Below are 22,464 nucleotides of genomic sequence, written 5' to 3'. Positions count from 1 at the left end.
GTTGGCACTAAGATAATCAATGACAATCACTGAAATGGTGGAAAAAAAGAAAAAGATGAAGCTAAAATAAAGCTGATGAGAATAGAACAAACTGAAAAAAATGGGAAATCTGGGTTAATACACCTAATAGTGTGCTCAGAGAGCTGAACATGATTTATATTTGATGGTTTCTTTAGCTGACGGTATCAAGAGAGCGCAAAAACGTTTTGGGCGTATAATATCTAAAGATAACTGATGATAACGCGTTCACATTCGTACACGATTCTATTGTAGGCCGTCTCTGCGGTGACAAAAGCAGGAGATCGCCTCTTATTTTAAAAAGCCCCCTTGGTACGCGTATGATTACGTCCGAGCTCGGGGCTCAACCAATCAGCGCTCAGTCTGCGGTGCGGCGCTGGAGAGCGACACTTACCGCAGGGGTTGGTGTCAAGTCATGAACTTCAGTAACTTTTTAGCCCCCCTTGGTAAAGGTGAGTGCGAATTTTGTTCTTCCTCGTTAACTTTGGGTTGTAGAAGTAAGCTGGAACTGGTGCAGTCTTGTCAGTTGTGGGTAGACACGGGCGAACGGCTGGGCGGTGTTGAGTGGGTGTAACCCGCTCATGCCAGTAGCCACCGTTAGCATGAATTTGACTCGTCTGTCCGGCGTAAAGTCGCGGTTGGGGAGGTCACGTTGGTTCCAAGTGTCATATTGTTGTACTCGTCAGTGGTGGCGAGCCTCCGTGACTGTTACATCTCCATTGTGTTGATTGACGTTTGTGGAATTTATGCTAGCAAGGGAAAGCTAGCGATGTCAATAAACATGGAAACTTTCGTGCAGAGCCTCGTTTGCTCCCGTCGTGGGTCTGAGTCACACGGTCGGGTTGAGTTTGGGACACTCGGTTTAGTCCAGGATAGCGGGAACGGGACAGCAGGGGACAGGCGTCTTAAGTATTTGCTCAGTCTACATTTTACTGGCCGCATCATCGCCTGTGCTGCTGCGTCTCTGCTCAGCAGCCCCCCCGTAGAGATGTAGCAGATGTACTTTGATTATGAAACGCTGTCATATCATATCCAAATATTCAGTTCAGTAGGCCATGACCAGACGGGACATTTATCGAGATCCAAATGTCATGGCAGAGACTTTTGCCACGCTATTTTTAGGAGGGGGCTCCGCTCTCCTGACTTATCCTGGGCTGCAACTGGAGCCGGACCTCAGTACTTGTTCGTGCAATTTATGTATCTGCACATTTTCCTTAGTGAACTGTCCTAAAACTCCAAGACCAAAATTGTAAAGTATTAAGGCTCTGCAATATAATACAAATGTAATGATTTCTCCTGTGTTCGAAATCCCTGTACTGAATGCGCAGGGTGTTGCACGCACGTTAACGAGACGAGTCAGAGGAAGGTTGGATGTGTTGGGTTGGTGTCACGTGCTGAAGACACTCAACTCATGTTAGGCTTCATCTCTGCTGAAGCAGTGGAGAAACAGACTGACATTTCCCTGCAGTTTGGTTTCTGCAGAACCTGTGCTGTGCAAAAGTTAGATAAACAGATTGTATATTTAAATTTATATGAGTTGTTTGTGATGATAATGTATAATTAGTGTTTAACTAAGACTAATTTTATGAGAAAAGCAAATCCCCAAAATAGCCTCTAGTGCTTGGCACAGGGACTTGATAGTTTGCACTGTTGCCTCACAGGAAGAAGGTGTCCTTGTGTGCATGGGATTCCTTGGAGTGTTTTAGTTCTCTGACTGAGGCATTGGCAAAAGATCAGAAGCTGGTCGTTACCTCACTGGTGTGTGCGTGTGCGTGTGTGTGTGCGCGCGCTTACATTCATGCAGTGCACCGTCAGCCATGCCCGTGACATCACAGCTGCTCAGGAGTTTGCCTCGTGCCAAGGTCTTGGCCTCCAGTCTGTTACCATGCCAACAACACCCGTCCCAGTTAGGGCTCCTCTCTCACCAACCTGCCTCAAAGCAGCCATCCTATATATGGCGGAGATGTTACCAGACCACCTCAATGCTCCGCAGCTACATCCTCACGCCTCCCCAGGTCAACTCCATCCTGAAAGCCAACGAGTACAGCTTCAAGGTTTGTGGACATTGCGCCGTCTCCCTCTCATCCACCTCTACATTTTGCTTTAGTCTCACAGTTCTGATGTGCCGTGGTTTTAGATCCCAGAGTTTGATGGAAAGAACGTGTCATCAGTGATGGGATTTGAGAGCAATCAGCTGCCAGCCAATGCTCCCATAGAAGACCGACGCAGTGCCGCCACGTGCCTGCAGACCCGAGGAATGCTGCTGGGTGTGTTTGACGGCCACGCCGGCTGTGCCTGTGCACAGGTACGACTGTCAGTGTGCTCTATTAAATAACTCTCAACTGGACCCATTTCACTTAACTGTTACATAGCTTTTGGAGATACCAAGACCTGGGTGACTGATAATATTCACCTGCAAGTTTCTAAGATATTCACATTTTGTACATTGTGAAAAGCACACGTTGTGTTCCTCCATCCCAGGCGCTGAGCGAGAGGCTGTTCTACTACATCGCCGTGTCGCTGTTGCCCCACGACACCCTGTGTGAGCTGGAGGCAGCAGTGGAGGCCGGCAGGGCCCTCAGTCCCATCCTGCAGTGGCACAAACACCCCAACGACTACTTCAGCAGGGAGGCTCAGATGCTCTACTTCAACAGCCTCCGAACGTACTGGCAGGAGTTAATCGATCTTACCAGGTGAGTTCAGTAAAACCAAAATAGATGGAGGCGCTTCTTTTTCAAGCTGTAGAGTTTATGGTTTGGAAGGGGAAATGAAAATATCGGCAGAACTAATTAGTGTCTGGTCTGTGTGGGTTCATGAGATTTTTCTTAATAAGAAAAAGCCTTGGTGAGCACAACGATGCCCACTGAGCTCCTCATCAGGCTGCTACTGTTTCTGGTGTAAGGTGGGACCGCAGCACTTTTGTTGTGAACAATTAACAAGACCCACTTGCTCCAGGATTACACACTTTTGATTCCACAAATGCTAAGATACTCTTAATAAGCGCCTGAGCAGCTTTAGTCAGACCTCAAACCGGGTTCTTTTAATCATGAAAAACCTTAAAAAGTCATGGAATTCAAACGTGGCAATTTCCAGGCCTGGAAAAGTTTGTGAAAAGTTCAAAAAAACAGACAATTTTGAAAAAGTCATGGAAATTTTGCTTCATAAAAATCTGAATATATGTGGCTCAGTAAAAGCTGACTGAGAAAAATAATCGATTTTGCTTCATGTTGATTAACTTTCATATGTGTGTGTGTGTGTGTGTATAATACATACATACATATACATATATATGTATATATGTGTGTATCAGTATTTATTCATTATTAGTTTGAGTTAAATACATTGTGCAGTTTCTTCATATTTTAAACTGGACGATCCTGTTTTCTTTCTGTAAAGTTAGCTCGCAGCAACACACCCTCACCTGTACAGGTCCCTCACTTGTTTAGACAATAGTTCAGTTGTTGGTCTCAGACGTGTGTGTGTGTGTGTGTGTTGCAGCCCTGGAGATGTGGCAGACACCAGGGAGGCGTTGCTGAATGCCTTCAAGAGGTTGGACAGTGATATTTCTTTGGAAGCTCAGGTGAGAACCATCTGTTGACTCAGTGTCAAACTGAGCTTCTGGACAAGAACTTTGTGGATGAACACATGAATTATATTTGACTTGCTGTCAAAAAAAAATCGTGCTTCCAAATTTTTTGGTTTAACAAGGACCTTGGGTGTCATCGCCTACCCCTGTAATTCAAACCACGTATGACCCACTTCCTGTCTGGCTTGTAGGTCGGAGACCCAAATGCCTTCCTGCACTACTGGGTTCTGAGAGTGGCCTTCTCTGGAGCAACGGCGTGCGTGGCTCACATCGATGGACCAGACCTGTACGAATAACACGCACAAACACACACACACAAATTTAAAGAGTAACTAAAACATTTTTTGTCCAGCTGGAACCCGATCAGTATGGACATTGATTGTCGTCAGGTTCAAGTCTCCTATTCTCATATTTTCGTGCGACATATTTGAATTCTGCATATGATTATCATAAATCTACACAGCAACTGCCCTCTACTGATTGAAACGCAGTGACTGCTGTTGATCTTTGTTGTTGGCTGAGCTGGCGGTAACTGTTATCACCTAGCAACAGCCCCCCACCCTCAGCCTCCAGGTTGATCAAGGCAGGTCCTTAACGCTGTATTGTTTGTCCAGAGCTTCAGGCTCCCCATCATTCAACTCCCAAGACTCTTAGCAGCCTGTTTTCTTTCACACGCCACACGGACGGCGCAGCCTTTCTGGCACTGGCATCAGGATACTTTCACTGGTGAAGAGATCGCTACTCTCCATCCCACCTCCTCTCATGTGAAAGATAAACAGACTGCTAGGAGTTAAGGAGAGCAATTTACTTAGGCTGCAGCCAGCCAGGCAAATTGATAGAATAATGTTCGCTTCATAGGATCGTTGAGGGGGAAAGTCCCCCACCTCGTGAATCATGATTTAGTGTCAGCTTCCGTTTGCCTCTGTCCTCATCATGCCTTCAAACCAAACTGATTCATCCTCTCATGAAATTTAATTTTAAAGTCACATGAAGCTGGTGGCTTCAGTTTTCTGTGTCTGGTTGTGTTTGTGAAGGTATATAGCCAACGCCGGGGATGCTCGGGCTGTGTTGGGGGTGCAGGAGGAGGACGGTTCATTCAGCGCTCACACCCTCTCTAATGATCACAGCGCTCAGAATGATGACGAGGTGGCTCGGATACTGGGAGAACACCCTCAATCAGAGAGGAAGACCATTATACGGCAGGTACAACACACACACTCACACACACTCACAGTTGCTTAACTGCTGTTGCGACATCTTTTACGAAACCCCACTGGCGTCTGTGTCTGTCAGGACCGGTTGCTCGGCCTCCTCATGCCGTTCCGTGCCTTTGGGGATGTGAAGTTCAAGTGGGGTATTGACCTTCAGAAGCAGGTGCTGGAGTCTGGACCTGATCAGCTACATGAAAATGAACATACCAAGTTTATACCCCCAAACTACCACACGCCCCCCTACCTGACCGCTGAGCCAGAGATCACCTACCACAGGCTGCGGCCGCAGGACCGTTTCATGGTGAGACTTGAGGCACAGCTCCACCCTCATCCACTGTTCACCAAATACAAAGTGTTGAATGGCAAATATTCAGATCATCTACAGCACCATGGTGACTATTTCGATAGGAAGTGTTTGAGGTGACAGCTAAAGGCCTCACCAGCGGCTAGGGATGTTGATGCTCAGGTTAAAAAGATGTTTGGGATATTAAAGTTATTACTGCTTCTATGAAGTCACATTTACCTGATACAGCTGTCCTCCATGTGTCCCTGCAGGTGATCGCCTCTGACGGCCTCTGGGAGACCCTTCACAGGCAGGAAGTGGTTCGTATAGTTGGGGAATATTTAACAGGGGTGCACCAGCATCAGCCGCTGAAAGTTGGGGGCTACAGGGTTACCCTGGGACAGATGCAGGGGCTCCTAGATGAGAGGAAGGCTCGGGCATCTTCGGCTTTTGAGGATCAGAACTCGGCAACCCACCTGATGCGTCACGCGGTGGGAAACAACGAGTTTGGCACAGTTGACCACGAGAGACTTTCAAAGATGCTGTCACTGCCAGAGGAGCTGGCACGCATGTACCGCGATGACATCACCATAATTATCTCCCAGTTCAACCCTCATGTGATCGGAGCCCAGAGGCAGGAGGGATAGGAGAACACACTCATGTGAACAAATATACCATATCAAGAGAACATCTGTCCAGCTGCAGGCGGGGTTAGCTTTGTTTAACACTATTTATGTAAAGATTTTTTTTATGCAGTGCTTAGAGAAGATGGTCACTCAGAAACCTCAGTTCAGGACTGTGTTATAACCGCTTTCATAACCTGTTATTCATGTTGCCAATATCTCTGTGTGACTGTTTCAAACACACACTTCACTCTGTGGCTGTTACGAGGGTTTTCGTGCCAAACAATTCACCGTCCTCAGCTGAAAGACTCAGCAGGGCGGAAATGATAGAAAATCCAAAGAGGATGATGTTGGGACTTACGAGATAATTCCCCCCCAACTCCCCTAGACATGATTCAAGGGTCAAACTAAGAAGACAAATACTTCTGTTACACAAAATTTGTTTAATCTCATTTGTCTTCTTTTTAAATGCAACAGTTAAAGAAGGAAGGAGAAGTTTGATTTCCTTACAACTCATGTTTTGAGCAGTTGTGATTGTTTGCTAGGAAAACGGATGATTCATGTTTAACGCCAAAAAGGCCTTCGGGTGATGAGCAATCGGAGCTGATGACATCACGCGGCCTGGAAGAAGGTACAAGCTGACCGAACACCATCTAGTTTCAAATCATGCGCTGCGGAAGCACCGAGCCAAAACGCAAATCATGAACTGCTGCAGGTACACACAAACACACGCACACACACATGACTGTACCACATACTTGAGGTTTGCGCGTCGGTCATTTTATCACTTTTTTTCAGTTTTCTGTCTATTTTGGCTCGAGTGAGTGTCTCATCCAAGGATGGTGAGGACTAAAGGGATGTTACATCTTTTATTCTCCGTTGCAGCAGGTAATTAGCGATGTTGACATCGTGCGACAGCAGTGAATCCCTCCACTACAACACTAACCACATGTTGTGTTCGCTGTATTTAAACCCAAATGAATAAGCAGAATGTACATTTTCAAACAGCTGTTGGAATATTTATTCAACCAGTATGTTACAAGTCTTTATCTACAGGTGTATGTATAAATTGTAATTTATGTGGGTCAAGTTTTGTATATGGAATGATTTAATAAAACACTCATTACACACCACTTGTTTGTGTCAATGGGTCAATTAAGGCTTGACATTTACACACACACACACACACAAACCCGTAGAATTGTTTGTTTCACATATGAAAACTAGTTAAAAAAATGTTAGAAGACTATTTCTATTTCATGTTTAGTAGACAAATATCCAAAAATTAATAAATGACAAAACTCATGACAGATTTTAACAACAAAAAAAAAAACAGCATTCAGCCCCCGTACCAATTAAATAAATTTGGATTTTCTTGACTAAATCTAGTTTAATATAGTTGATATACATTCACATAAAGTACGTCTAAAATGTTTGGACTTTTCCGAACTTGTCACGAATGAGGATGACTAATCTAACGAGGACATCTGACACGGGACAGACTAAATAAATGAAATATTAGCCAGGCGACACCCTGACCTACAGCACAGAGACCTGCAGGTCAGTGTGTTGTGAGGCTTTCATCTGCAAACATGGCTGGGCGTGATGTTATATGTCCTAGTGACACACTTATTTTCATGAGTTTTGAAGATTATTGCGAGTGTATCCTCCGCCACTAGATGGTGCTGTAACACCGTCCCCATGTATGAGGTCAACCCTGCCACATATCAGCAGCTGTTCCACGCACATCTCGGCACTCTTGCAATTGCAGAGCTTGAAATCAACTTCAAATTTGACATCAGTCAAAATTATTACGTTTGAACGATTCTATAAAATAAAACATGGATACATGTTGGGTGATTTTAAAAGTGTCCACCTGTTTTCTGATTTTTCACTTCAGTTTTTTTTGTTTTTTTTTAATCAGTCAAATGTGAATAAACAGCCAGGAGGGGGGAAGTGGGTCACAGCTTGTAGCATTCAACCAGAAACACATGAAGCACCGCTGGCAATTCACGGATTTTTTCTCTTGAAATGGCTGCTCTGTTATTTGAAAACGTTTATTTCATTTGCAAATTAAACAAAAACCCATTTAAAAAAAGGTGAAAATCGCCCGCAAATTAGGCTCACGCACACCCGATACCAGCTGGTTTCATTCTGCACTTTTTTTGTTTTGACACTTCTCGTCCAGTTGTACAGTTCATTGTCACTTTAAAAATGAAACTAATATTTAAGACTTCGAAATACTGACACACTTTTTTTTACTTTACTTCAATCTCCCAGGTATATCACAGATATTCAATAAATAGCTTGTAACACTTTAATGAGGTTGTTAGCAGACACTGCTTTTAGTGACAGTATTTGTCAGTGATTCTACTTTGCGCATACATTTTATATTGTCCTTATTATATTTCATGTTTATAAATGTTAACCAGGGGGAGTTGAAATATTACACAAATACCTAAAGCCTTTCAGTGAAATACAGTATCAGACATGGCAGACATGGCGCTTTATAGCTTCTTTTCTTTGGCTGTGCGGTTGAACTCCTGGTCATCGTCATCACTGACACAAGTCAACAGATTTCTCACAGCTATGACATCAAAACATGAAACTCATGCAGGTAAATGGAAAGTGTCTTAGTGATGTTTATTGTTTTTTAAGTGTCTGTTTTAGTGGACTGTTACACACGACACGGACGGAGTGGTGCACCAGAAACATGGATCGTTTACTGCTGTGGTGTTTAGTGCCATGGGGGGAATTAAACTCTGACGGCAAATACAACGGTTTATTTATTCCAGCGGCCCACATTCACTGAAGAATGTCTGAATGTAGAGGGGGAAATGCTCTTATATTTGTAGTAAAGTAAGTGACCTGTATACAAGCACAACTGGTGTGTTTGGTTTATAAATGATCGAACAGTTAGTCACACTTCCGGATGAGCTTGGATACTCACGTCATTTCCACTTTGGTGTCCAGATGAGTCAAAAAAAAAACAGGAATTTATTATTCACCTCTGTGGGATTTAGATGACGGAGGCGTGTTAAAAATTTTTAAAAAAACAAAAAACTTCCCAGATTTTTTTCTCAAAGATATTCTTTTATGTTTGTTCCCCGCAGTTTGATATGCAGCATTCAATGTAACATTTTTCAGTGTAAAGACGATATTCTGTTTATCTAGAAACTGTATTGAGCTGAGGAGTGTTTGTGCTGTCAACACGAGCAACACCCGGGGCTGCACCTTGGAACTATTTAGTATCTATCGGTTTAAAACAGCCGACAGCTTCATTACAGCTGCTGTCCACTGATTTAATGTCTGGCAGCTGCAGCCTTGATGGAGGCCTTGTGTACTCAGTTGTCTGTATGGACGTTTTGTTCTTCTCAAACGTTCTTTGAATTTGACACAAACATCCACCAGGACTTGAAAAGATGAACTGAAAGGGTTTTGCTGGTCAAAGGTCAAAGGTCAATGCTAGAGGTCACTGTCATGTCACATGAATGAAATATCTCAGGTAATCATTCAGGGAATTTAATCGAATCTGCCGCAAATGTCCACGAACACTCAGAGATGAATTCAAAAAGTTGAAGGTTGTTGATGGTCAAATACAGTGAAAGCATTTCTATATTAGGATAAAGGAGTTCCACAGCAGATGTGAGAGTGTGTGTGTGAGAGTGTGTGTGTGTGTGTGTGTGTGTGTGTGTGTGTTTATATTGACATCCTGAGTGCTGGCCCTGATCATTCATCACACTGTTTACTGCGTGTCTTCTTCCTCTACCGCTACTCCTCTGTCTCTCAAACGTTCGACTACTGCCACCTGTTCTCAGGACCGTGTGTGTGTGTGTGTGTGTTGTTGTGGAAAGTGTTGCTGGGATACAGGCAAAGAGACAGCGCAGACACAAACACTGACGAGGTTACACGTTGAACTTGCTGTTACGAGGCTGTAGCTCAGTCCTCCGACACTCCATCGTTTGGATTTTTGAATGCAGTCTGTTTGATGACTCATCTCAAACACACACGGCCGGAGCACATGGACAGGAACAATGCACAGCAGTGGCCAGCACATGTAGCATGTACACCCAAGTCTCACATGTGTGTCTTTAAGTTGTGCCCCCTTTTGTTATGAGGAACTAAAGCCTACAATCATGCCATTCTCCTTTCAGCAGCATTTGCAATCTTCAGCCCATCTCCCGCTGTCTCAGATGAGTCAGAGCATCAGCAGCCTGACCTTGACTGCTCAGCGACAGACTGACAGCAAGGAAGAGGGTGAGGAGGAGGAGGAGGAGGAGGAGGAGGAGGAGGAGGAGGGCAATGAACCACTGAAGAGTTAGTGAGAAATCTGAACACAAGATTTCCCAATGAGACAGACGTTGAATGTGCGAACGCCCGCACCACCTGCAGACCCACGTGTCGGCCGCAACACGAACACGCACAGGGGCAGACACAGTTGAGAAGAGGGGGTTTGGTTTTGTTTTTGTTGTTTTGGTTTGTTTATAGGGAAACAACAGGAATTGTTTGTTTTTTTTTATTTTTACAAAACTCAGCAATCGGTGCTCATCACACAGACAGACAACACAGAAGATATCACCAGCTCTCCCGCAATATTCCCTGGCACATTCAGACTGAGGAGGACGACAACAAAAACTCTAGAAGGATGGGACACAAACGCTGGAGTCCAATTGTAATAAATTAATCAGACAGAAGTGTGAATGCATGATGAGTGTGGAGCTGCCTGTCAGATTAATGAATGGTGAAAAACACTTTTTAATCAGTTTGCTTTTGTAAAAAAAACAAAAAAACGTAGAGGAAGAAGTAAGCAACAGTAAATATAATTTAAGTTTATGGACCCCGCTGTAGCCACAGACAGAAATTTTGTTATTTTAAACCCAAAAGATATAACTTGTTCCCTTAATTCAATTCATATGTGACCATTAGACATAATTTGGTCCCTCAATTTTAGATTTATTCGAAAAAAGCGAAACTTTCCAGGTTGCTGTAAAATTTGTGCAAATCTCGTACAAAAAAAATTGTAAAAATCAAAAATCAATTAATCAGTTAATAAGAAACAGGAATATTGAAACTTAACATGTAAGATTAAGGTATCTGTTTTTAATAGAATTAAATACTTAAGAAATCCTACAATGTCAAGTTTGTGACGTAAGACATTATTGCCTGAAAAATCCATGTATCTTAATATGAATCTTTTTTTCATTGATTCTATCATAATAATTGTAAAAAGACTTTTTTTGGACTACAATTTGACTCTGTGGCTTATTAAGAGATACTAAGGTGTGCTAAGGTGTGTTTGCATGCTTATGTATTTACTTTGCACATCTATTAAAGCACCATACAAAAACACAGATCATAAGGAAGACTCGAGTGGAAGTCTAATATTTATTTTTTTTGTCACTAGCAAGATGTAAAAAAAAAAAAAAAAAGATCCCCTAAAAACAGTGTAGGAATTAGTTGTTAGTTGGGCTCAAATTTGGGGTTAAGCATTTAAATGTTTGAGGCTGTAGGGAGAGAGAGAGAGAGAGAGAGAGAGAGAGAGAGAGAGAGAGAGAGAGAGAGAGAGAGAGTCCTTGCAAGTACAGAATAACAAAATCAGTGTAGTCTCTACATCATGGCGTTCCTCTCCTGCTCCTCGGTCAGGTCTTTCTTCTTGTTCTTTTTATTTGAATTTTTCATCGCTACAATGAAGATAATAGCTGCGAGGAAAAGGAAAACAGGAGTGAAATGGAGTCTGAACCACCAAATCAAAGATGGGTGACCAAGTGTTCGTTACGAAACATTGTTTAACTCACTACAGACGGCCAGAGTTCCCACCAGGATTCCAATCGTGGCTCCAATCCCGTACTTGAAACTGTGCTCACGTGGTGCTATGTAGCAGTAGCCGAAGACCGTGCAGTTACACACTCTCACTAGTGTATATAGTGGAGAAACACACACACACACACACACACACACACACACACACACACACACACACGCACAAGCACACAGATGAACCCTCATTTGAGGCAATGCTGGGTTTGTATTCTTGTTACTCTTCCCCAGAACACCAGACATTCACTTGGGTGTGCTGAGACTTTTTCATCTCATGAATATCCACCTTGAAAAACTTCTAATTACAAGCAAGCGAGAAAAAGCAGCTAGAAATGTAACCGGTGGCGATGAAATACGACAGGACGCTGAATTTGCTGGGAACTATTTCCAATCACAACTTGAAAATATTTGTAGGGACGAGTGAGTCCTCACAGCACAGGGAGCTGTATATGAATGAACTCAAAATATACTGCTAGGGTATGTCGAGAAGCGCTCCGTGAACAAGAGAGCATCTTGATGCTCTGAAACCAGACCTACCCTTGAGTGAATAAACTCACCCTCAAATGATTGCGTGACTCCCAAGCCAGCATTGTCTTTAATGTTGATGGGCAGCGTGTAGGTTTTATCCTCGGACGGTGTTTTCCTCAGGGTCAGTTTTGCTTTTGTTCCTGCGGGATAAAGAGAGATGAATGTGAAATCAAAATGGATTTATATTCGAACACATCTCAGGTTTAATGCGTGACGCTTGTGATCGCACCATCAATAGTTTGCAGGTCCCAGTTGGGGGATTTCTTGCCGTGTGCGAAGGTAAATGTGAAGGGCTGGGAGAAGGGGGGGCTGTCTGCATCCTCGGCCTGGATGATAATGGGCTCGGGCTTCTTCAAGCAGATGTAGGCCTGGGAATCCACCAGTTTGGGGACGTTGTCATTGACATCCAGCAGCCTCACGTGCACCGCACGCTCAGTGGATTTCTCAGGGTTCTCTTTAGGAAGAAATCAGAGCTTTGGTCAGGTTTGACCTCAACATATACAAAATGCATTTGCTTTTAAACATGAGTGGTACCTTCAGAGAGCTAACGCTGACAACAACAACAAAAACAGTCTGAAGCTCTCTGGTGTCTTACCCTTCTCATAAGCAGTGACAGTGACTTGAAAGGCCTCCAAAGTCTCCCTGTCCAGCTTGTGTGTTGTCCTGATTTGTCCTGTGGTAGCATCGATCTCCAGCCAGTTTTGAGTGTCACCCTCCAGCCTAAATCTGCACAAGAGCAATGACACACACTCCCAGTCAGGTTAGATGAAATCATCCAGACGCTGAACTGGTGGCCAGTGGAAACAAGAGCAGCCCAAACAAATCTATCATCTATCTCGTGCACACATGATAAAAGCTAAGCCAAAGCGGATCCAGTGGAAGTATTGATAAGCTGTGACAGCGAAGCGTGTGCTGTGTTTATGTTCAGTTTATTATCATACTGTACATCTCACAGGAGTCAAGCTCGTAAACTCCAGAACAATGTGAACTGAGCGTCCATGCTGTCTCCTCTAGCTTTCGAAGAGAATGTTTTGAAGTCTGTATTTGGGTTTCCAGCTCGCAGCGACGACGGAAACCCAAATTTGAACTATGGTGTCAAGGAGATGAATGCTGGGAAGGACTACAGAGGAATGAAACAGCAACAGCATTCAAACGTAACAGACCGACCGATAGACATTATACCTCTCACAGGACAAATCCAAGAGTAAATGATACAATTAAAGTCACAGTTGAACCAAAAAAAGTGTATTTTTTTGCCTATCAAGTCCTCATAAGTTGGGCTCTTTCGCTCACAAAGATGTTTTTTCCCATCCTGCATCACTTCTTTGTGACATCAACACGCAGAAATACACGCCAAATTAATTTAACTTGACTCTCATGTTGACTGATTGCTAACAACATGAAAACAGCCAAAAAACATCTGTTTACAACTCTAAATTATTCGTATAATTCAGGAATGACGCTCAAGTCAAAGTGTGTGTGGATTACTGAGGACACAACTGAACAACGAAGACGTGGACTGAGCTGGCGATAAGCTTGATAGTTTGTAAATGGATATTTTTGGCAGTTTTTCTGTCGTTAGCTTTTTGGTTTCAAGCTAGATTTATGTGACTGACTCTTTCTGCATCCTGGAGTCACACAGAAGTGGCGAAGGAGGAAAAAACCTATTTTCTGTTAGCTCAAGACGAGACTCCTATTAACGAGTAGAAAAGAGTAGAATCAAAAGTGCCATTATGAAGGTTTATTGACAAGTATTTGCTACTTTGTCTTCTTTCAAAACGGTGAATGATGCGGGCGACTGCTACTCTAGAGTGATCAGCTAGCTTTTACTCCTTGTCAATTTTTTTGTTATTTCCTCTTTCATTTTGTTTACTTCCTGTTTTGTGTGCTTCTCTGGTTTTTGTCACTCAGTCAGCTCGGTTCCTAGATTTCCTCATCCAGTCAGCTCCTTCCCTGTGCTTGGGTACTCCCACTGTTCCCTGTGTGATGAGTTCAGTGTGTATTTCAGTTCAGTCTTTATCCTATCCTCGTTGTCTTTTTCCACTTCAACTTCAGATTCTTAGTGTCTCTGGTGTGTTTTTGCCTGATCTTCCTTCAAATTTTCCTGCTTCATTGTAAATGTAATAAATGTATTTATCTGTTGAATTTTTTTGCACTGAATTTGATGTCCTTCCTTTGCTCGTAACAAAATAAAATCCACTGCTGCATCTTACAGATAATCTGTCTGGATGCTGACGTCTATCTTTACCTGATCTCTTTGCCCTCAGGGTCCTTGGCCTCCACCGTTAGCAGCACAGATCCCTTGGTGGTGTTCTCAGGTACCGTCACATCCAGGATGTCCAGGTTGAACTCCGGAGCCTCATCGACATCCGTGACATCCACAGAGACGAAGGCCGTTGACTGGCTGCCGTACTCCAGACCTTCCATCAGAGGCTCTGGGTTACGAGCATCGATTTTGAGCTTGTAGGAGGATAAGGACTCGAAGTCCAGAGGCTGTTGGGACAGAGGCAGGCTGGTTAAAGGTGGCAGGACTAAGGTCACACTAACGTGCTCTTTCCATGGAATCGTCTCTGCTATCTTATTATTCAAGGTTATGATGGACAACGTGGACTTATTCAACAAACCAGACCTTTTAGGTAACAGTCAATCAGGAACTCTGATCCAGCAGCTGCAGAATTAGTTCTCACACCACTGAGTATCTTTTACTGAGTGTTTAATTTCAACTGTTTGTGTAACGATACATGATCCATAACAGCAGGAAATGCACCTGACCACACAACTCAGGAGAGATGCATTCTAAATTACAGCTGACACAGTTTTGTGAACCGTGATGGAGAAAGCGTTTATTGACGCTTGAGCGATCAAGTGCACACGTTAACACTGTTTAATGTCAGGATTTCTGTGTTCATTTTTATCTAAAGAGCTTTTGGCTTTGGTCCAGAGAGGAGTGAAAAATGACACGAGTATAAAGGAATACATGAAGAAATAATTATCTAAGTACATACATCCAAAATAAGGCTACTGCTCTATTTTTACTTTTACTGATGTCTTTTCTCACCCTCAGTACTACTAATGTTTCTCACACAAAAATGGCACCTTGATGAAATAATGTGTGTGTGTGTGTGTGTGTGTGTGTGTGTGTGTGTGTGTGTGTGTGTGTGAGGGATGGAGGGTGCAGGCACCTTTGCTACGACCAGGTGGCCGACGCCCTTTCCGTCTGTTTCCACAGTAAAGACGTGGTCATCGTCGCCAGCAGAGATGTGGAACTCAATGAGGGAGCTGCCGCTGTCCGGGTCATCAGCATCTGTCGCGCTGATGGTCAGGATTGTGTGTCCCACAGGTGTGTCCTCTGATAAACTGTGCCTGCCGTACTGCACCGCAACACACACCACACACACACACAGACACACACACCACACACACATACACTCTGTGAGAAAGGAAATGGAGACCACATCCCACACAAGTTGGTCACATACTCACATCGTTCTTCACAAACAGCGGCATCTCGTTGTTGACGTCGATGACCCTGACAATGACCTTACACTCTACGCTGAAAACTGTGAGACAGAAGCGTTGAGGACACACTTCCCGCTTTTTAACGTGTGTTTTATCAAACAGCCTGTGTGTTACCTGGGTCGCTGACTCTGACGTTGAGGTTATAGACCTGGTGGTCTCGACGCTGCAGAGCGCGCAGGGCCTGAATTCGTCCCGATGCAGCATCGATGGAGAAGGCGCTGGGCTCGGTGGGCGGCTGTTGGGACACGATGCTGTAAATCAGCTGCGAGTTCAGAGTCCCCTCTTCATCGTCATCATGGGCCAGCAGCTGCCCTATCAGACTGCCTGGAAGCACAATGAAGAGACCAGGATCTTTATCAAAAACGTGCATTCAGCAGGGTTGCAAGCAAGTAAAAAACGTGTCTTTCTTATTTCCTTGATGTGCGTCCACATCTGCTGGAAGTGGAATTTAGTTTCCCTTGTTCTACTTAAACTTTGTAATGTTCCAGTTCAAATTATTTCTACATTATTTATTCCTTTTTTGAATATTTTGATTTTATTAGTTTGCTTTTATCTGCGACTGCATTGGCACAGGAGACATTTTTATGGATAAAATGACATATGCTTTGAGGATTAACGTCTTCAATGAATCATATAAATCCTTGTCTGGGGTCAAACGTGGCCTTCATTTCTTTTGTATGGTTTTAATTTGTTTTCACAGAATATGAGAATAAGTTTCACAATCAGTGCTTTTTCTTTACTCCGGTAAAGAAGTTTTTACTTTTAGAGAGCAAATAGCAGCAGTGGTTGCAGGCCTACAGTCAAGGTAAAAGAGTTTAAGAGTCACTCTGCCTCGAGAGAGAGGACACAACTCGACCTTCAAGTACATTGAACAAAATGAAAGCTTCATTAATGATCACACACACACACACACACACACTCACCTATAGGCTCGTCCTCCTGCACCTCAAACACACTCTCCTCACTTGTACACGCTGGTGTGTTGTCGTTCACATCCTCCACAATAATCTGGATCTCCATGGTTGGGTCCACCTGGTTCTGGTGGCTATCCACTGCCATCACCACCAGGATGTACTGGAACAACGGAAGTTCGAAATGAAACCTTACATTTTTTTAAATTTCTGCATCAGAGACGTGAGATTTATTGAGTAAATCATGTGTTTTCTGGGTTGTTCACCATATCCTTGTCCTCTCGGTCCAGTTCCTCCGTCACCTGGATTTCTCCGTCTACTGTGATCTGGAAGGGGAATTTCAGCTCTCTTTCTTTCTGCATTAACTTGTAGATGGCGTTGGGCTCATTCGACTGGACCTGGAGCCAGAGAGAGATTTGGGAAGGCTCAGAGTGGGATGAGTCATTTACTGGATGTACAGTTGCTGAAGTGAATGCTTGTGGTAAAAAAATAAATTGATTAATTAAAAAAAAAAAAGGAATTTATTGTGTCTGCACTTGTGAGATCAGCTTTTCTCTCTCACCTTTGCAATGACCAGAGGGTAGCTTTCCTCCAAGTTCTCTTTGATAGTTATCGGTCCTGGGTTGACCCACAGATTCGGCTGTACAGCGATATGTACTCTGGTGTTTCCACTCAGCGCCGTCTCAGATGCGCCTCCAAGGTCCTGCACTCGCAAGAAGAGGGTGTAGTCTGGGTCTTCCAGCGGGTCCAGGTTCCTCCTCCTCATCTCTGACAACACAGAAGCAGATTTAAGGCTGCAGTTTGAGCTTCTGTACAGGCAGCAAACAGACAATCAAACTTGTCTCAAAAAAATAAGCTCTTAAATAGTCGGATGATGTTGATAAAGTGTGTTTATATGAGGAGTTATGAATGAGAAACCGGATTAATGGTGAGATGAGACTAGAAAGATGAATTGAGAGACAAGTTGGGGTATGAGATGAGAAACGAGATTAGATGAGATATGAAATATGAAATAGACAATACAAGATGGGATCGAGATGAGAAATTAGAGGAAACGGGTGAGGTATGAGATCAGAGCTGAGATAACCAGATATAAAATAAGAAAATAATGAGATAAAATGAGATACTTCAAGGTGGATCACAGCTTCAGATTATTAGACGTTATTTGATTCTTTTTGTTTTAAAGTTGTACATTAATATGTTAATGTAGATGATCCATACTCATACAGTAAATCAACCATTAATCCTTGCAGCTCCCCTGTAGACGGGACACACACCTGCTCTCTCCACACAAGTGAAGAAGGGGTTTTGGTCATAGGGGATTTTTTGCTCGGGACAGTAGTCATTAAATTTTCTCTTCAGCGCCTCAGTGCCCTGATCTTCTCCCCTGCTGTACTGGATGCCTTCTCTGGCCTTCAGCAGCTCCTCCCCTGTTAAAGAGCAGACACACACACACACACACACACACACACACACACACACACACACACACACACACACATACACATACACACACAGATTAAACATCCTTCATCACACTTCCAAACCTTTCCAAATGTGTGCTCGTGCTTATCATTGACCTTCTGCTCTCACCAGAGTCGGCGCTCTGAGAAATGTGAGGAAACTTTGCATCCGCACTCATGCAGACACAAACACACTCACATGCTCCCTCAGAAGTAATCAGTGTTCAACCTCACGCGACACATTTAGGCAATCTGCTACCAATCAGCGTTAATCTTGAGCACACAAGATGATCTCTGTAATCTGGATTTACAGTGGCACTATACTGCCAGATTACAGGCAGAGATGGACAGATTATAGACTTTCCCACGTTGAATCCACCTAGTTCTTTGCATCTGTGTGTGTGTGTGTGTGTGTGTGAGTGTGTATGTGCATATGTGGCCAAGATTAAGCATGCAGGCACCTTTTTGTGTGGTGGAGATCTCGCCGGTGTTGGGATCAATCTGGAAAAAGGGAATATTTCCTCTGCTGGGAATCTGGTTAACAAGACTGTAGTGCAGCTGAGCGTTGGGAGTTGAGGGGTCATCCTGGTCCAAAGCGAACACGCGGAGGAACGGGACACCTGGAAGAAGATACAGCAGCCGCCAGAGAGAGACACGGTGGCGGGTAATTCACACCTCAGAGTGATAAACCACAGGAAGTGTTTCTCCAGAGACATTCATAGGTTTTAGCCTGTTTCAGTACACTAGTTTTAGAGTGAACGCATACATTTTTATTGTGAAGATACAAAAAAAAAACACACAAGTGAATAAATAAAAATCCAAATTAGTAACAATGTAATAGTAAAAGTAATATTAAAAAAGCAATAGAAACTGTGGTTTGATCATTTGGAACATTTAACATAACCAGACATCCTTATACGATTCACGAAAAAAAAAAATACCCCCAAACACAGATAAACAGTTCAAATATAACTTTGTTGGTTTGAGTATAGTTGAATCTCATGTTGTTCCCCTCCTGTTTACATTTGTTTTTAAATATATTTTATGAATAAAAAAATTTAGGAATTGTTTTTGTTTTTTTAATACTGATAATCACACATTATTATGATAAAGCAGAACTCTTGACTGCGGTGGACGTTTCTGCATCCACCATTCTCTCTTCACAGCATTCATCCCCTGCTATTTGAAACCCTGGTGATTGACGCACAGACCTGCAGGACTGTTCTCTCTTATCACGGCTGTGTAGCTGCTCTGGTTGAAGTACGGAGCCTTGTTGTTGATGTCCAGCACATTGATGGATATAAAAATCGGGCCCTCCACTACCTCACCATCTGCTAACGCCTCCACCTGGATACAGTCAGAAACAAGAGCAAATGCACGTGGGTTTCATTAAAAATGCAGTAGTACAAAGTGTATTTATGAGAAGACAAAGGAGCAGGTTACCGCAATCGAGTAGTGGTCATTTTGAGACCAGTCCAGAGGCTTGTCCAGGAACAGCCACCCGTCCTTTGAGACCTTGATGGTGTCGGTTCCTTCTCCTGTCAGCCTGAAGTTATTCACACCCGGGGCGCTGGTCTGAAACTAGGAATGAGGTGGGAAAACATGTTTTAATTACAGCCGTTCAACTCTATTTTCAAGAACCAAATAGATAATAAAAGAGAGATCTAATAAAAATAAGAATTATCGGATATCATGAAAAGCTTAAAAGTGATACGTCACCCAAAAATCCTCCGTAGTTTATAAATCACTCACTGATGGATGTCTTGAAGCCATGAAGTGTTCTTTTTACTCCTGAATTATTTTTTGGTGAATGCAGAACTCAGAAAATATTATCCATGTATTTGTTGTTGAAAGCGAATGGAGAATGAAGATCAACAACAGCAAAACTATGCAAAACTTGTGCTTGAGAACTCTCAAATGATCCTATTGATTTGATCTGGAAACTGAACTGGTCCGGAAGTTTGAGCTCAAATCACATCGTTAGCGGAGGACTGATCATACGACTGAATACAGAGGGCTTGGCTCGTACGGTGATATGTCTGAGAGTTTGTAAACACATGTTTGATATAGTTTTGCTCTTGTTTATCATCTGCCTTCATGAAATATTTGCAACAGGTATATATTTTTTTTAAATTTCAGGGACGCACAGAAAAGAATGTCCTCATGGATTCGATTCGACAATGAGAAACTGATAAACAAATGAAGGTACTGGTGTGAAATATCACTTAAAGGAGATAGATCATCATTCTCTTCACAGTGGCCAGTTTTGACTCTGCTTTTGCATTCTTATAATACCTGATACATGACATAGGGCACGGGTGTTCCCTCCTCCACATCCAACATCATGTTCTGAAACTGGATCTTCCTGTCCTCAAGATCAAGCCCATCAGCCTATCAGAAACAGAGGTCAAAGGTCATGAAATGCAGCAAAATTAAACCTCTCAGATTCAAAGCTGCATTTGACCTTTTTTACTGGGAAGTGTATCAGACAGAGCAGTTATTTATTGAACAAACGTAAATGACACGTCGAGTGAGGGAATTCTTATATTCCTCTGAAGGACGGAGAGCAAAGTCTACAATCCACCGCTCAGTGTTTAGTCACTTCAAACATGCATTTGAAATGAGTTACCAGGCACTTTCTTGATCAACAAAAGTGTGGGAGAAATGGCGCATGAATGAGCGTTGACCATCAGCGGTACTCACAATGCTGAGTAGGAGTGGGAGCAACAACAGATGCACCACGGGTGTCATGATAACAGTCTGGGAAGACAAAGGACAAGGAGGCAGAGAGGTGACATGTTGTATTCCACATTTAAATTGTGTGTTTTCAAAAAGCATCATCGTCCATTTTGAAGCAATTACACCCAGCGTGTGCAGCGTATTATTGATTCACACAGACGAGGAAAGAAACTCTGTCCTTGAGGAGCTATACTTGTACGCTGTATCTCTCGGCCTCATACTTTGAGCTGAATAGGAACTTGAAGTCCTTGTATGAGAGGCTCCACCTACACTTCCGGGTAAAACACACACCTCACCTCATGGGAGACACCAAAAGTCATGGCTTAAAGGGACTGTTAATAACACACATGCCCAAAGGTCAGTGAATAATGTGTAACCCTGCTGACTTTTTAATCTCCGACTCAACAAAACATCTTTGATCGTGTCGCTTAAGTGTTGCTGCGTGTGTTTTCTTCTCTTAAAAAAAAAAGAATATAGATTTACATTCAAAATGACATGTGGAAGATGAAATGTGTCATTCACTTCGACATGTCTCTGCAACAGCTTGTCTCTGTAATTATGAGCTTTAAAATGACTTCAGAACACACGCGGAGTGACAAAGACACCGCTTAATGTCACACAAATTTATTGACGCATTGTCATCATTGACCGTCTCTCAGCTCATAATGTGCCGGAACAAAAACGAAAGGTGACGCCGCAGGGAGGTGAAGGTGACATTGAGTTCCAGCTAATGACCTTTTTGTGTCCAGGAACACCTGACACACTTATTATTAACAGAGCGACACTTTTAATTCCAGTAAGTTACGTTCTCCGCCTTTTTTTTAGCAGAATAATGTGTTTAACTAGCAATTCACCCAGCGACTTTACCAATGTACAATCCTGTGTGGACTCACACTGAGGAAAATATATCAAAAATGAAAGTACAGGAGTGAAATGGTGGATTTATAACGTGGCGCAGGTGGATGACACTGATCAGAGTACAGCGGGCCTTTGTACTTCCTCCTATCACAATGACTGAATGACCTCTATCAATGGAATGTCAACTCCTATTCTGTTTCCATTCAGGTAGCTTCCTCCCGATGCCCACAAAGACAACACCCCCAGTAACCCAGAAAAGTGTGTTGTTATATAACATAACGCTGCAACCATGACAAAGTCAAGTCAAGATCATGACTCCTGAAAAAATTGTATGAACATATATATATATATATATACACATATACATCTGTACACACTGGAATATATTTTAAAAAATTGTAAAAGCCAAAAGGTCCAATCCTGTTTGTGTCCAATTCAAACCCCCAAATTTAAATTCTCAACAGTCAGAGGACAGAAAAGCGTGGAGGAGACTTACCTTCCAGGAGAGATTGAACAAGTCAATCCGACTTGGGAGGGATCTGAACAGCTCCATCCTGTCTGGTAAAACGTTAACAGAGGGTTAACCAGTAAAGTTTTATTGGATCTAATGATTGTCTAATCATCCTGCCCCCTAATGTGCTGCTTAGCCAATGGCGATAAGAGAGAAGGAGACAGGAAGAACAGAGCAATGATATGCTTTAGAGTAACTGTGCGAGACAAGTCAACTACAACCTCAGCCGTGTTTTATTCGCACATAGTCAAATGATTCTGTTGGTTGCCAGTCTGCATTTTGTATTTAAGGAAACAACATCAACCAGGAAAGGAAGGTGCATTGTTGGTCGAATGTGCTGTTTTAGTCGCTGCGTGTGTTTGTGTCATGTACAAAAAAGAAAAAAAAACTGAGACAA

The 22,464-nt window shown here is 43.0% G+C and overlaps 2 protein-coding genes across 2 annotated transcripts; one reads left to right on the top strand and one right to left on the bottom strand.

Annotated features, from left to right (window-relative positions):
- The first annotated feature begins 351 nt into the window (after window positions 1-351).
- Window positions 352-6,847, top strand: pdp1 (pyruvate dehydrogenase phosphatase catalytic subunit 1). The gene is made up of 9 exons (XM_086217212.1): window positions 352-470; window positions 1,823-2,072; window positions 2,156-2,323; window positions 2,500-2,711; window positions 3,517-3,598; window positions 3,796-3,890; window positions 4,639-4,807; window positions 4,898-5,116; window positions 5,371-6,847. Exons 2-9 carry the CDS (start codon window positions 1,836-1,838, stop codon window positions 5,743-5,745), a joined length of 1,557 nt encoding a protein of 518 aa, XP_086073338.1. The 5' UTR covers window positions 352-470; window positions 1,823-1,835; the 3' UTR covers window positions 5,746-6,847.
- Window positions 6,848-11,014: 4,167 nt separating this feature from the next.
- cdh17 (cadherin 17, LI cadherin (liver-intestine)) lies at window positions 11,015-22,178 on the bottom strand. Its single transcript, XM_086217211.1, has 19 exons — window positions 22,053-22,178; window positions 20,663-20,719; window positions 20,255-20,350; window positions 19,403-19,540; window positions 19,171-19,306; window positions 18,421-18,579; window positions 17,774-17,926; window positions 17,059-17,264; window positions 16,763-16,894; window positions 16,509-16,659; window positions 15,700-15,909; window positions 15,550-15,626; window positions 15,249-15,437; window positions 14,315-14,559; window positions 12,662-12,792; window positions 12,296-12,520; window positions 12,096-12,206; window positions 11,517-11,633; window positions 11,015-11,420 (listed from the first exon to the last, which is right to left on the bottom strand). The coding sequence occupies exons 1-19, from the start codon at window positions 22,107-22,109 to the stop codon at window positions 11,329-11,331; spliced, it is 2,682 nt and encodes an 893-aa protein (XP_086073337.1). The 5' UTR covers window positions 22,110-22,178; the 3' UTR covers window positions 11,015-11,328.
- Between the last annotated feature and the right edge of the window lie 286 nt (window positions 22,179-22,464).

The sequence above is a fragment of the Aulostomus chinensis genome, chromosome 11, assembly GCF_037954235.1.
Source record: "Aulostomus chinensis isolate RoL2024-O1b breed Wild chromosome 11, RoL_Achi_v1.0, whole genome shotgun sequence".
Lineage (NCBI taxonomy): Eukaryota > Metazoa > Chordata > Actinopteri > Syngnathiformes > Aulostomidae > Aulostomus > Aulostomus chinensis.
This window is presented reverse-complemented; position numbering and strand designations above follow the sequence as displayed.